Source organism: Pongo pygmaeus, chromosome 8 (assembly GCF_028885625.2).
Source record: "Pongo pygmaeus isolate AG05252 chromosome 8, NHGRI_mPonPyg2-v2.0_pri, whole genome shotgun sequence".
Classification (NCBI taxonomy): Eukaryota; Metazoa; Chordata; class Mammalia; order Primates; family Hominidae; genus Pongo; species Pongo pygmaeus.
In genome coordinates, this window is record NC_072381.2 from 118,342,578 (window position 1) to 118,358,044 (window position 15,467).

Sequence of the window (15,467 nt, forward strand, 5' to 3'; positions counted from 1 at the left end):
CGGGGACAAAGGGTGCAAAGTCATCTTTGTTTTTCAGCGGATCACTTTACTTATTTATTTTTATTTTTTATTTTTGAGATGGAGTCTCACTCTTACCGCCCAGGCTGGAGTGCAGCGATGAGGTCTTGGCTCACTGCAACTTCTGCCTCCTGGGTCCAAGCAATTTTCCTGCCTCAGCCTCCTGAGTAGCTGGGACTATAGGCACCCGCCACCACGCCTGGCTAATTTTTGTATTTTTGGTAGAGACGGGGTTTCACCATGTTGGCCAGGGTGGTCTCAAACTTCTGACCTCAGGTGATCTGCCCGCCTCAGCCTCCCAAAGTGCTGGGATTACAGGCGTGAGCCACTGCGCCCTGCCAGCGGTTCACTTCAGATACTGCTTCTGAGTGTGTGTGGGGGGCTGTGTGTGGGGGACATATCTTCTGTTGTTTTAGGGCAGTGTGGTTTATTACTCTCCTTTGACAGGTATAGGGTTTTTTTCCCACCTACTTCACTGTGTCTCCTTTTAATTTTGATTAATATTCTGTTTGGGGCAAGCAGACTTACATTATATCTATATATAAATATATATGTAATGTTTTCTATTTGTTTATTTGGAACAGATAAAATGATCTCAGAGCCCACTGCGTCCTAAAATGGATATTTATAGACTTAGCCCATGAACAACATGGATTTAGACAATTTTTTTTTATTGGATTACTACCCTTGTGTTTATTTTGAGTTAGTTGAAAAGTTCTTATGTGTTTTTTTCCACTTTTATTTATTTTTTAAAACTGTGTGGACTGAATTGTTTTTCTTCCAGGGAGCAAGATACAAATTATCTGGATCTGAAACTCGCAGCCTAAATTATACTTTGTGCTAGTAACACAGACGTGTTCTGGTAGTAGTAAGAGCAAAGGAGTAGTAACAGTAGTTTATTATAATACTACAGATCCATTTTTGGAAATGCAGTTGATTTGCCTGTTGCAAGGAGGGGAATGGACATCAATTTCCCAGGGTCATCTGATTCCTCATTATTAGTTCCTATATGGCAAATTAAAATGCATTTTCAGATACTTATTGAGATCCTTTAGTGATTATTGTATTGTTTATAAAATAAATCAGCAGATGGTGTTTGTTTTCCCAATTGATGGGATCCCAAGATTAGCAAGTATTATTTGGGAAGATGAGAATTGGGTGAACAATCTTGCTCTTCCTATTTCGGGATACCTGCTTCGTTGATGGGTGGTCTCTAGGACTTCAGAGGGAAAGGCTGAGGACAGACATAGACCTTGGGGAGGGTCTGAGCCAATCAGTGACTTACATTCACTCACTTGCCATCTAATAGGTGGTCCTCCCTTAGAAAATTGGTGGCTTTCTGGCAGTGTTTGGCACTCTCTTTGGGGAAGTGTGGATTACTAGAGTGCAGGCGACAGAGATGGCCTGGGATGGACAGCTTAGTCATCATGAAGGAATGTGTAAGGCATCGGATGGCCCCTGAATTCTGTCTGACACATTTGTTTTCCCAGAAATAGAATTGCATTGGAGAGTTGGGGCCCAGTTATTAGAAATATGGGGGTGGGGTGCTTGTACTTGTTGCAGTCTTGTGGCTTCTCATAATCTTTTCTCTCCTAATCCTTCCTCTTGCCTACATGTTGCAATTCTGATGACTTTCTGCAGCACACAGTTCATTTTTCTTCAGCATCCCGCTCAGCACACTGGCTTCCTTTATGTCTTAATGGGCATCCGTCTTTCCTTTTCGTGTCATTGATTCTCACTCCTGGCCCCCACCTTCCCTGTATGCTTATTGAATAGGTGCTTAAAAACAAAAACAAAAACAAAAACACTTTACCTTAGATTGTTATGATCATCTTATCCATAGCAACAAATGAAAGTACACAGGTCTTGATTGAATGCCAAGGCTGCAGTTCAATCTAGGAAGGTTTGTCTGCTATTCATAAACTGCTTAAGATGTTTTCTTATAGTTTGTGACATAAGCAGAACGCTTTGATTTGGTTTCTTTCTACAGCTCCATTTTCAGTCCGGCAGCACACATTACTCTGCGTACAAAACGATTGAACACCAGATTGCAGTTCAGGTAGGAAACGCAAGAGATTCTGAAGCTTGAATTGTCTATATGTAGGTCTCTTGTGTGTTTTATTCTCCGCCCCTTCCCCCAACCGAGATGATGATGATGATGATGGTGGTGGTGGTGGTGGTGGTGGTGGTGATGGTGGTGGTGGTGGTGGTGGTGGTGGTGGTGGTGGTGGTGGTGGGGGTTGAATCACTGGGGGAGAAGGGAAGCAAAGGAGAGAGAAGCAGGAGAAATGCTGCTGAAATGATTTAGAGATATGGAAAGAAAGAGAAGGCTGTGCTTATTGTTAAGAGTTTCTTGATCGGGCATAATGGGCACACAGACCCCAGCTTGACTACTGTTTTTCTTTGCTTAGGGAGGGATCTTGAATTGGGAGTAAAACGGGGTAGCACAATGTGAATGGGAAGGCTTAAGGAGAGAGGTGGGAGAGGAGGCCGTGCGCCAGCCAGAGGGTTGTTTCTGGTGGATCAAAATCATGTTAAGTGGTGCTAAGAATATCTCTTTGGACCCGATCATCCTGAAATGTTGATTTGTCTTGGACCTGTCTATGTATGACACTAAATGTGCTGGAAGGGAAAGGCGACAGATCCCAGCTTCTGATGAGTGTCCTGTTTCCTGCTCACGTAGTACTTCCATTCTCTTAAATCCAAAGGCTAAACAAATCATGGACTAATATAGACTCGGAGCTGAACTGATGCCAGCAGAATGCAGTAGAGGAGGGAGAGCAGACTAATACGATTTTCATCTGTCTGCCTGGCCTTGCTGGGATGGATGTACCTCATGGTGTAACTAATGGTACCAAAACTTCTTGAGTGTTCTGGCTTAACCCTTCGAAGGGATTCTCTTGAAACCTTTTGCTGTAGTGTTGAAGTCTAGCTGGAGAGCCTTCTTTTTTTGTGAGTTGATGTTGGTTTGTTAGATCATTTGCGTTATTCCATGACTTCCTTTCTGGGCAAGAGCCCTTGCAGATAACTTGTCTCTGTGTGTGTGTATATGTGTGTGTGTGTGGTGTGTGTGTGTGTGTGTGTGTGGTCTTAGATAGCTGCAGCCACAATGCATCTTTGTAGCTCTGTCATCTCAGATCTGCATCTTCCTCGATAAGACTTCCAGATAGCTGTTTGCCCCAGGTAAACGGAATTATTCCGCCAGTGAAAAGCATGAGTCAGCAGACATTTTTATTTGGTACATTCCTAGTGTTTCTGTACTCATTTTCAGGCCACAGCAACTTATTTTAAAAATATTTGAGGCTGGGTAAGGTGGCTCACGCCTGTAATCCCAGCACTTTGGGAGGCTGAGGCAGGCGGATCACTTCAGGTCAGGAGTTCGAGACCAGCCTGGCCAACATGGTGAAACCCCATCTCTACTAAAAATATAAAAGTTAGCTCGGTGTGGTGGTGGGTGCCTGTAATCCCAGTTAATCAGGAGGCTGAGGCAGGAGAATCACTTGAACCTGGGAGGCGGAGGTTGCGGTGAGCCGAGATCATGCCACTGCACTCCAGCCTGGGTGACAAGAGTGAGACTCTGTCTATATATATATATATATATATATTTTTTTTTTTCTTTTTTTGATTACTTCTGCAGTTGTGCTGCCAGCCTTCTTGTGTGTGTCTTTTGGGGGAAAGTGTGACTCTTGATTTTACCCTTCTCCACTCCTAACTGTTTCCAAAACTGACATGTCTTTAACTTGAGGCTTCAATTGTTCTTTTTGGCATGCTGCCCATTTGTCCCTCCTTCTTCCTTTTGATGGACAGCATAGTAAGTCTTGATCCCAGAAAGTGCTTTAGATGCAGGACTTGGTTAGAGAACAAGCCCAAACCCTAACTCCTGGTGCCTGGGTGGATGTACAACTCTTGGTGAACGGGTGGATGTACCATGTCGAGGCCTCCTACATCTCGGGTAGTGCTGGAAAATCTTGTTGCCTGGGGTGTGGGAATTGTTGAGGTTGAATAGGATAGTGATCCTTATCTTGGTGTGGAAAGGCTGGCTGGGGCCATGTCACTGGGAGACTAGCCCGGACCAGACCAGCTATTGTATCTTTACACCCGTTGCTGAAGTGCCCCTTGTTAGGCTGAGCAGTTCGTCTTTCTCCAAACCACCTGGCACGGTGCAGGCAATGTGAAGCTCTTTCTCAGGAGGAAGATGGAGTAAATTACAGAGCTCATTGTTTTGGAGGACTGAAACCATTACTATTCCTCCATGAACAGGTAGTATTGTTCTCTGCTTCTATTTGCTAAGGCTTGATGCCCATGTGGGCAAACAGAGAGACATTTTATTAGAGACCCAGCACCATGCTTTTGCAGTGTTCATTCTCCCTCAGTCTCTGCTAGACCCGCACAAGGCCAAGCTAAATGGCATCTAGCTGTAATTTTAGTTTGATCATCAAAGGATAAATGGCAAAAAACAAAACCAAAGAAGCAAAGGGAAAAGAAGGGGAAAGCTTAGACAAAATGAAATTGTTCCCAAAGTACATTGGGGAGCTCATAATCTTTTTGCTCTGGATGCAGCATAGAGCAGATATGTTCCTTTCGCTCCATTCTCCAACTTAAGGCTAAATGCAGCGTGATTGTCGGGGCAGAATTATTGTCCCTGGAAACTTAAAACTGTTTAACCTTAATAAATACTAGATTTCAATAGAAGCTGAGCTTGTTGCTCTCCTAAGCTACATCCTAAAATAACCCAGAGTACTATGACCCTGTGCATCACATTAGACTCATACTCTTTTCCCTTCCCGTCCCTCCTGTAATCTCAGGACTCAGCCAAGCTCACCGTTTATATGAATGGCCTTGAGTGATTCTATAGACACGTCACATTCTTATAAAAGGTTTGGACACAATAGCAGTTGCTATGTTTAGATCTTTCCTACTTTTGACAGCCTCCTAGCTCCCCTTGGTTTTGAAAAGACAAGAGAAACTCAGATGGCCATGTTCTCCCAAAATGGATAACACAAATAAAACTAGAAAGAAAATTAAAAGTTGTTTTTTTTTTTTTTTTTTTCCGAGACGGAGTTTCGCTCTTTGTTGTCCAGGCTGGAGTGCAATGGCGCGATCTCGGCTCACCGCAACCTCCGCCTCCCAGGTTCAAGTGGTTCTCCTGCCTCAGCCTCCCGAGTAGCTGGGACTACAGGGACTACAGGCATGTGCCACCACGCCCGGCTATTTTTGTATTTTTAGTGGAGATGGGGTTTCTCCATGTTGGTCAGGCTGGTCTCGAACTCCCGACCTCAGGTGATCCGCCTGCCTCGGCCTCCCAAAGTGCTGGGATTACAGGCGTGAGCCACCGCGCCTGGCCGAAAATTAAAAGATCTTTTAGAAAAGACATTGTTTTAAAATTCTATTCACTTTTGAAATGTTTTATTGAAGTATAATTTACATGTAACATAGTACACGGAACTTTAGTGGAGAGTAGAGAGGTGGATGAAGTTTTCCATATGTGAATGTCCATGAAACCATTACTCAGATCAATATATAGAATGAGGTTGGGACACCTTTATTGTCAAGAGCCAGACAGTAAATATTTTGGGCTTTTTGAGCCGCTCAGTCTCTGTTGCAACTACATTTGACCCTTGAACGGCACAACATGAGTTTGAACCGCATGGATCCACTTAGACATGGATTTTCTTCTGCCTCTGAGACAGCAAGACCAACCCCTTCTCTTCCTCCTCTTCTTCCTCAGCCAACTCATCCCAAAGACGGCAAGGATGAAGACCTTTATGATGATCCACTTCCACTTAATGAATAGTAAATATGTTTTCTTTATGATTTTCTTAATAACATTTTCTTTAGCTTACTTTATTGTAAGAATACAGCATATAATATATACATAAATTATATATTAATTGACTGTTTATGTTATCGGTCAGGCTTCCAGTCAACAGTAGGCTATTAGTTAAGTTTTTGGGGAGTCAAAAGGTATACTCGGGTTTTCTTTTTCATTGTTTTTGAAACGGATTCTCACTCTGTCGCCCAGGCTGGAGTGCAGTGGCGTGATCTCGGCTCACTGCAACCTCCGCCTCTCAGGCTCAAGCGATTCTCCTACCTCAGCCTCGCTAGTAGCTGGGACTACAGGTGCCTGCCACCACGCTCGGCTCATTTTTTGTATTTTTAGTAGAGATGGGGTTTCACCGTGTTAGCCAGGATGGTCTCATCTCCTGACCTCGTGATCCGCCCATTTGGCCTCCCAAAGTGCTGGGATTATAGGCGTGAGCCACTGGGCCTGACCTATATTCGGCTTTTCAACTGTGTGGGAGTTCGGTGTCCCTGGCCTGGGGGTTCAGGGGTCAACTGTACTCAGCGCTTCTATTGTGGTTTGAAAGCAGTCAATGATAAACCCGAAGGAATATATATATATTCCTTGTTGTGTCTCAGTAAAACTTTAGAAAAAAACAGGCAGTGGCTGGATTTGGTCCCAGAGGCTAACTTCTGATAAAGAGCTCCCCAGAAGTCTACCTTGTTTCCCCCTTTTTCCAGTTATTTGGCTTCTTCCTCTCTCCCCTGCCCCCACTGAAAAGCCTGTTAGTTTTATTTATCACTGTGGATTAGTTTTACCTGTTTTTTGACTTCATGTAAATGGAATCTTACAGAATGTACTGTTTCATATCTGGCCACACTCAGTGTATGTCTGTGAGTTTCATCCATATTATTGTGGGTAGCAGTGGTTTGCTCTTTTTCATGGCCAAGTAGTATTCCACTGATGAATATGCTTCAGTGCATGCATCCTTCCTATGTTGTTGGATATTTGGATTGCTTCCAGTTTTTTTGCAATTATGAATAAAGTTCTAGTAACATTCTCCCACCCATCTTTTGGGGAAACATATATTTCCATTTCTGTTTATACACCAAGAGTAGACTTGGAGGGGCATGGGGTAAATGTATGTTTAGTCTTGCACTGACCTTCTGAGAGAGACTTGAGTGCTGGATTTGAGTATTGTCATTGCAACAGGGCCAGTAGTTGTTAGGTATGTGAGTGATACGTGTAGGGTGAGCAGTAAATTTCTCTAGGTGTGATCAGAGGCCAATTGCCCAAGCTCTGGTGCAGGCCCCTTCATGCAGTGATTTGGCCTTTGGCCCCAGCTCCTAGGAACTCCTCCCACTGTCTCCATTAACCTGGGAGGAGGACTAGCAGGCTGAATTCCAGAGGTGGACCCACATTGCAGATGTGTATAAACAGAGCTGTCTCCCAGGAATGCCCTGCAGGTGATTGTAGATAATGTTTAGGCATCTCTGTTGCCTTCATGAAGAAAGCCCTTCCAACACTCCTACTCTCAGCATTATTCCAACCCCATGAACACTGTTGTGATGAAGGTCAAGACCCACAGAAGATGTTTCCCTTGGTTTTCGGAAGGGCTACTTATGAGCCAATTAAGCCTTTGTTTTAAGAGTGTTTTGGCCAAAGGTTGATGTTTTAACACCAAGTCAGATGTGATTTAGGAAAAACCTCCACATGCAGCAAAAACAAACTGTGTAGACCTTTCTTGGTTGTTATTCTTTTTAGATGTGAAGTGGTTTGTGTGTGTGTGTGTGCATGTGCGCGCTTGTGTGTCCACACAAAGACAACTAGGAGAGGATCCAGAAGAAATGGACCATTTTATTTGTTTACACAGCTGAGGAGTGGATACTGTGCAGTGGGGGTTACTTTCCCTCTTGTTCTTATGCTTGCAAGTTCCCATCTGAGTTTTACCAAAGCATAACCTTCTGCTTGGTCTTAGAACTCCTCCACCATGAATCAGTAAGGCCACCAGGACCCTCCTCCAGGGCCTGGGTGCTTTTTGGAGCCAAGGAGAGAAGAATACTAACTGGAGAGTGTCCTTACCCCATGTTGGCCACTTATTCCTGAATGTGAACTGGATGTTCAGTCTTGTCCGTGTCTTAACATTGTTAAGATTCCTGGGGTGCGTTGACACAGAGTCTATGTCTGTGTCTGAGCAGACCCTTCATACTGTGATGAGCATGGCCAGAAATTAGTACCAGCGGACTGGCCCAGCATTGAAGAATGAGGTGGCAGTGTTTGCAGGGCGCTTGACTTTCTCCCACTTCAGGTTTTTGATGGGGGTCTCTTGTGTTCTGGGCCTTTCCTCTCATCCATCACAAGTTCCCTGGCCTTCCTGTTTTCATGAGGATTTGCTCTCTTGGCTGAGCAGCAGATCCAGGCTAAGTGAAGAACTCCTGGAAACAGGTTCAGCCCTTGGTGCAGTCACTTCCTCACGTTTCCTTTAGAGCTGTAGCAGACTCAAGCTGTGACATTTCATGTCCATTTTCCACAAAGGAATGAAGAATTAGAGAGAGATCATTTCACTAGAGTAGTTTGATAGAACCTGTGGATGCCAGGTAACTTGCTCAAGAGGTTCATTGATTTGCTATGGTGACGAGTTTTAGCCTAATTAGCTAATTTAAGTCCATACCGCAGAAGAATGTTCATTCATGAAAAATATTTGCATCTAATGTGTGCCAGGCCACTGGAGAATTCATCAGTGAGCAAAACAGACAAAAATCCCTTACTCTCACCAAGCTTAAATTCTAGTGATATTTTAAATACTGACTTATAAACACCCCATTCCCAAACTGAGTTAGGTTTCCAGTGTAGTCCAGGAGTTGGATTTTCTTTTTTATTTTTTTTAGACAGAGCCTTGTTCTGTTGTCCAGGCTGGAGTGCAGTGGCACCAAATCGGTCCACTGCAACCTCTGCCTCCCGGGTTTCAAGCGATTCTCGTGCCTCAGCCTTTTAAATAGCTGGGATTACAGGTGTGTGCCATCACACCTGGCTAATTTTTGTATTTTTATTAAAGATGGGGGGTTTCACCATGTTGGCCAGGCTGCTCTTGAACTCCTGACCTCAGGTGCTCCTCCTGCCTTGGCCTCCCAAAGTGCTGGGATTACAGGTGTGAGCCACCATGCCCAGACAGGAGTTACTTTTTTTTTTTTTGAGATGGAGTCTTGCTCTGTCACCCCAGTCTGGAATGCAGTGGCGTGATGTCGGCTCACTGCAACCTCCACCTCCCGGGTTCAAGCAAGTCTCCTGCCTCAGCCTCCTGAGTAGCTGGGACTACAGGTGCGTGCCACCACACCCAGCTAATTTTTGTATTTTTAGTAGAGACGAGGTCTCACCGTGTTGGCCAGGCTAGTCTCAAACTCCTGACCTTAGGTGATCCATCTGCCTCGGCCTCCCAAAGTGCTGGGATTACAGATGTGAGCCACTGGGCCTGGCCGTCATTTTTTTCTTTTCTTTTTTTTTTCTTTTTTTTGAGGCGGAATCTCACTCTATTCCCCAGGCTGGTGTGCAGTGGTGCAATCTCAGCTCACTACAGCCTCTGCCTCCTGAGTTCAAGTGATTCTCCTGCCTCAGCCTCCCGCCGGCCATCATTTTTAATCAGGGTTGTGATTTTCAACCTACTGAAGTTTGAGAATTGCTGCCTTAGAGTCTTCTGAAACCAATCAATTGATCATTTATTGGCTGTCCCAGTCATTTTCACTAGCCAAACAAAAAATGAGGGCTGGCTAAGTACTACACTGGATAACGTTTTCTTATTTTGAATGAGAAATTGGATTGCCCTTATGTTCCAGTGGGTTTTTGAGGCCTTTATTTTCCCATTCTTATGTGAAGACAGCCAGATACTTTTGCAAAGCTTGAGAAAAAGCATTTGTTTATGGAAGAGTAGCTTGGACAATAAGGTGCTTAGACTTTGGGGTCAGAGGCAATAACAGTAGTTAGTAATAATAGCTGCTTATGCTTATTGAATTCTCTTGAGAGGTCCAGTGTTAAATGTTTTTTGTGAATTATTATTATTATTTTGAGACAGGGTCTCACTCTGTCACCCAGGCTGGAGTACAGTGGTGTGATCATAGCTCACTGCAGCCTTGACCTCCCTGGGCTAAGGTGATTCTCCCACCTCAGCCTCTTAAGTAGCTGGGACTACAGGTATGCATCACCATACCTGGCTAATTTTTGCATTTTTAGTGGAGATGGGGCTTCGCCATGTTGCCCAGGCTGGTCTCTAACTCCTGAGCTCAAGCTATCCGCCTGCCTTGGCCTCCCAAAGTGCTGGGATTACAGGCGTGATCCACCGCGCCCAGCATATGTGAATTCTTAATTGATTCTTCATAACAACACAGACGGAAATTTGAAAGGTGTAGTTACTGGTATTATCACCATTATCCTCATTTTGTAAATGAGGAAACAGATACCTGAGGTATTTTGCCCAAGGCCAATTAGGATTCAAACCTAGACAGTGTGACTAGAGAGAGACTGTCCTACATAGGCTTATGGTAACTATTGCCTGCTCAAAGTAATGCTCACAAGGGTCTAGGGGTTCCCTTACAGCAGTGGCTACCAACCAGCCTTCTGGGCAACACACATAGGAATCACGTGGGACCTGGTAAAAAGGACAGAATCCTGGGTTCTATCTACTCCTTGGAGATTCTCATTTAGGGACTAGGTCAGTGTTTCACAAGCTCGAGTATCACCTGGAGGGCACCCGGAGAGCAGACTGGGAATCCACCCCCAGGGTTTCAGGTTCTGTAAGCTTGGAACGGGTCCTGACATTTGTAAGCTTTTAATTAATGCTGTGTTCCTTCTCTGGGGATAGCTCTTGGAGAACCACCGGACTAGGGCAAGGGTTCCCAGCTTGGACTGTTAGGTTATACTCACTCAGGAAGCATTTCAAACAATATTCAGCCCAGGCCCTGCCCGAGACCAACCGAGTCAGCATCTCTGGGGGTTGGGGCCTGTGCATCCCTGGGTTGCAAAAGCTTCCCAGCTTTTAGTGAGCAGGCCGGGTTGAGGCATGCTGGTCTAGGGGATCCTGGAATCTGCTACCACTTCCCCACACTGGATGATTCTAAGGCACACAGTCACACTAGAGAACAACTATTGTAAGCCTTTTTTATTGGTTTATTTAATTTTAATTTAATTTTATTTATTTATTTTTGAGATGGAGTCTCACTCTGTTGCCCAGGCTGGAGTACAGTGGTGCCATCTTGGCTTACTGCAACCTCTGCCTCCTGGGTTCAAGCTGTTCGCCTGCCTCAGCCTCCCAAGTATCTGAGATTACAGGTTCTTGCCACCACGCCCTGGCTAATTTTTGTATTTTTGGTAGAGACGGGGTTTCACCACGTTGGCCAGGCTGGTCTTGAACCCTCACCTCAAGTAATCTGCCCTCCTTGGCCTCCCAAAGTACTGGAATTATAGGTGGGGGACACTGCACCCCGCCAATTTTTATTTGTTTTGTAAAGACGGGTCTCACCTTGTTGCCCAGGCTGATACAGTCCATTTTAATAGGCAAGGAAACAGGTGCATGGAGGTGAATGGGTTGGTCCCAGTTCTTACCACTCGGTGGACACGGGACAAGACAAGAATCCAGGAGTCCAGTGCAGCTTTCTTTCAACATGGCTTTCTTTCTGTCTTTCCAGGAGAGGTTATCATCTTGTCTAAGCCAATAGCAATTGGATTACATTGGCCAGATAAAATAAAACAATCGAGTTTTACCGTTTTTATTTATATCATTTTAAAACTTATATCTGTTTTAATTATATCATTGTATTTGTACGAGTTGAGATATTTGTATCTGTTCATTCTCCACCATATTAGGGCACTTAGTTCGGAAGAGGGCTGGTGAGGATACCAAGAGAATGTCTGGTAGTCTTTAACTGGAACTACCAGAAAGAAAAAAACAACTGTCGTATCAGCCATACGTGTGCCTCTTATGGGCCATGGCAGGTGGGCCTCGAGGTCTGACCTATGGCAGTCAGCTGCTGGTATTTTCTTTTTTTTTTTTTTTTTTTGAGATGAGTCTCGCTCTGTTGCCCAGGCTGGAGTGCAGTGGCGCGATCTCAGCTCACTGCAACCTCTGCCTTCCGGGTTCAAGCAATTCTCTGCCTCATCCTCCTGAGTGGCTGGTATTACAGGCGCCTGCCACCATGCCCGGCTAATTTTTTTGTATTTTTAGTAGAGACGGGGTTTCACCATCTTGACCAGGCTGGTGTTGAACTCCCGACCTCGTGATCCACCCACCTCATCCTCCCAAAGTGCTGAGATTACAGGCATGAACCACCGTGTCCGGCCGTCTGCTGGTATTTTCTTAGCATAACTTCATTTTGTAAATTCTACTTTATAATATTTATTTTATAAAGTCCCTGAAAGTCATGGGATTGTTTAGTTGAGCACAGAAATTTCTAAATGGGTTGTGACCGACATTTACAGGCTTATCAGGCTTAGTAGTTAATTTGTTTCTTGAGTTTGACTTGGTTGCATGGTATCAAATCCTGATCAAACAGATAAGTGGTTGCTTCTTTTTTTTTCTTTTTCTTTTTTTTTACTGGTTTGCCTTGAAATCTTAGCATTCACTTCAATTAAACAGAAATGGCATTACCTGTTCCTGGGGGTTCCACCAAAACCACTGGATAGATGGTAGTGTGTTTAATAGTTAATGAATACTACATTGAAATGTAAAAATAAAGTTTAAAAGTAGGTACATGTACTATATTATCTCTATATTTATATGTTATAAAAAGAAACATTCACATCAAACATGTGGAGTCTTTGAAGCATCTTCACAAAATCCTAGTGTTTTAAGGGGTGCAGCTAGGAAAATACTTGGTTATACTACATTCCACCCAGATTGAGGCTTGGTCTGGAAACTGGCATGTCTGTGTCTTTGGTTAGTAGTAGGGGCTGGATGAGATAGGATGACTTAATGCAGGACTTCTCAGCCTCAGCACTGTTGACATTTTGGGCTGGAGAATTCTTTGTTGCAGGGGACCATCTTGTGCATTGTAGGGTGTTTATTTTTAAATTTTATTTATTTTTATTTTTATTTGAGACAAGAGGCTCACTCTATTGCCTAGGCTGGAGTGCAGTATTGCGATCTTGGATCACTGCAACTTCTGCCTCCTGGGTTCAAGGGATTCTCATACCTCAGCCTCCCCAGTAGCTGGGATTATAGGCGTGCACCACCATGCCTGGCTAATTTTTGTATTTTCAGTAGAGATGAGGTTTTACCATGTTAACCAGGCTGTTCTCAAACTGCTGACCTCAAGTGATCCGCCTGTCTCGGCCTCCCAAAGTGCTGGGATTACAGGCGTGAGCCGCCATGGTCGGCCTGTAGGGTATTTATTTAGCACCATTCATTGACCTCTTCCCTCTTGGTGCCACTGGCACCCAACAAAAATGTGACAACTGAAAATATCTCTAGACATTGCCGCATGTCCCCTGGGGATCAAAATCATCCCCTGGTTGAGAACCTCTGACTCAGTGTAATAGTTTAAAGCATGCATCCTACCATTGATATTATACTACATTACCTTTGCATTTTAAAGAAACAGATACGAGTGGAGGTGAATAGTTCAGTTCCTGCTTCTGGAGTCAGGTATATCTATCTGGGTTTGAGTGTCGGCTCTGCTAAGCTTCAGTTTCCTAAATCTGTAAAATGGGGATAATGGCAGTACTTGTTTCTAGAGTTGGGAGATTAAACAAGGTAAGATATGTAATGATCTGGGCAGTACGATGATACAGGGAAGCGTGCTTGATAAATGTAAGCTGCTATTTTTACCATTGAGGATTATGAAGTACTTGTTTGCACATTTAGAATATGCTTTATCCCGACATGCATTGTGTATTTTTTATTTCCTGTCAAGAGTATCACACATGATAAATTTGATAACTTGGACTATCTTTGCTGTGTAACAAAGATTTATGACTCCTATTCCTGTTGGTTGCTGTTTGCATTTCTCTTATGTCACTGAAAATTTTTTGCTGGGTCCTTGTTACCTTTGACTAGAATATAAACACTTCTGAAGGGCTAAGATTGTGTCTTACTCAGAGATTGTGTTTTACTCATATTTATATCCCTGTAGCACCATGCACTAATTCCTGGGACATCGTAGGTGTACAACTAGGGGTGTGAATGTATTTGAATATCTAATTGTGGGCAGAAAGGAAACAGTATATAAGTGAGATTGGGGTAGGTGTATATTAGAGGTAGCAAAGTGTGCTTTTAAAATTTTTAAATAACAGCCCCTTTTATAATATGAAAGACCAAAAATAATTCGTTTTTGTGCTCAGCCAGGTAGTTTGAGATGAGTGTTCAACCGCTTTGTCAACTTGGTGTTCTTTTCCACGTATCTTAGATTTTGATTCCAGCTCTCCATCAGTGCGTGAATTTGCACTGCTGTCTTAGTGACTATGGCATCACCCAAACAGTGGTAACTATGGTTGGACTGGTTTCTATTTCTATGACCATTTTCTGATTTTCAGAATGCTTGGAGGTTAGTTGGCTTTTAAAAGCAATATTACCTTTTTTTTTTTTAATGTCAGGCAGGATTACCTGTCAGATCATAATATTTTCATACACTTTGTCAATTGTCATTCATTCCTACAGGGGACTTCAAAACAAATTTTAAACAAGATGTTTTCCTAATTGTGGATGGATGAGCCTCCACAGACAGATTCATTCTTTTCTCTTCCCAAACCTCGTGCCTCCCAGATTTTTGAGGTTGAGATGAAGCACCAAAATAAATAGCTTTGGTTGCAAATCAGAAATCTTCCAAGTCTTGAAAATGGATGTGTGTGATAGTAGCCCGTCCTAGGGGGACTGGAAGATTCTTTTCACTAGGGCTTTGTTGAGGCTGCCCTGTGGGGAAGAAGTCTTGTGTCAATAGTTTTTAAGTTGATTCAGTAAGCATTGTTGATGACTGAAATTGAAGAATTGTGAAGACAATTCATCTCGAGGAACAGAGAGCATAGGGTGTGAGCCAGGCTGCTGGGAACAGACATTGACATACGGGCCGTCATCAAACTAATTGTTGTTTGAATTACCTGTTATGATCCGATGACAAATCTGCCTTGCTCCTGCCACTGGAGCAGAAAATGTAGCTTGAATTGGCGTGATGTTAGCAAGTGTAAACTGTACTTCAACAAGATGGATAAACCCAATTATGGGGCAGACCTGTAGAGAGAAAATCCATTTAAATCTCATAATGTTAAGCAGAGCTGTGTTTAATTCATTTGGACCAATTTGGGAATGATGTATGAGTGTTGGTGAACATTAGTCAAAGGGGGGACCACTTGGGGGAAAGGGATGTGCCGATGCCGCAGGCCACTCGGGGGAGGCAGCTGGGGTGTTGTCTCAGCAACCTGCACTAATGGCGAGGAAAGGCAGAAATGACCAAACGATGTACTGCCTGCTGTCGGGGAGCAGCACTGTGTAAATGAACCAATAAGGAAAACATACGAAGCAGAAAGGAGAGGAGTTGTTTTTCCTAAATGCTATTGACAGCCCAAAACATAAAGGAAATTTGAGGTTCCCTTTCTCTGTTTCTAGACCCTGAAACCCTTATGGGCTCTGCTATGCCTTGTAACAGTAGGCCTAGAAAAAGCGCTTGCCACAAAGCTTAATGATGATTTG

General features: G+C 43.7%; 1 protein-coding gene across 49 annotated transcripts in view; it reads left to right on the forward strand.

Moving 5' to 3' along the window:
• The window catches only part of TCF7L2 (transcription factor 7 like 2), a 217,334-nt gene that overhangs the window by 12,317 nt on the left and 189,550 nt on the right, over window positions 1-15,467 (forward strand). For 20 of the 49 annotated variants that reach the window (XM_054503879.2, XM_054503889.2, XM_054503910.2 and 17 more), the window contains exon 4: window positions 2,009-2,077. The exons of the other annotated variants lie outside the window; for them this stretch is intronic. In XM_054503879.2, coding sequence (XP_054359854.1) covers window positions 2,009-2,077 — 69 coding nt within the window. The remainder of the gene's footprint in view (window positions 1-2,008; window positions 2,078-15,467) is intronic. 49 annotated transcript variants of the gene reach the window in all.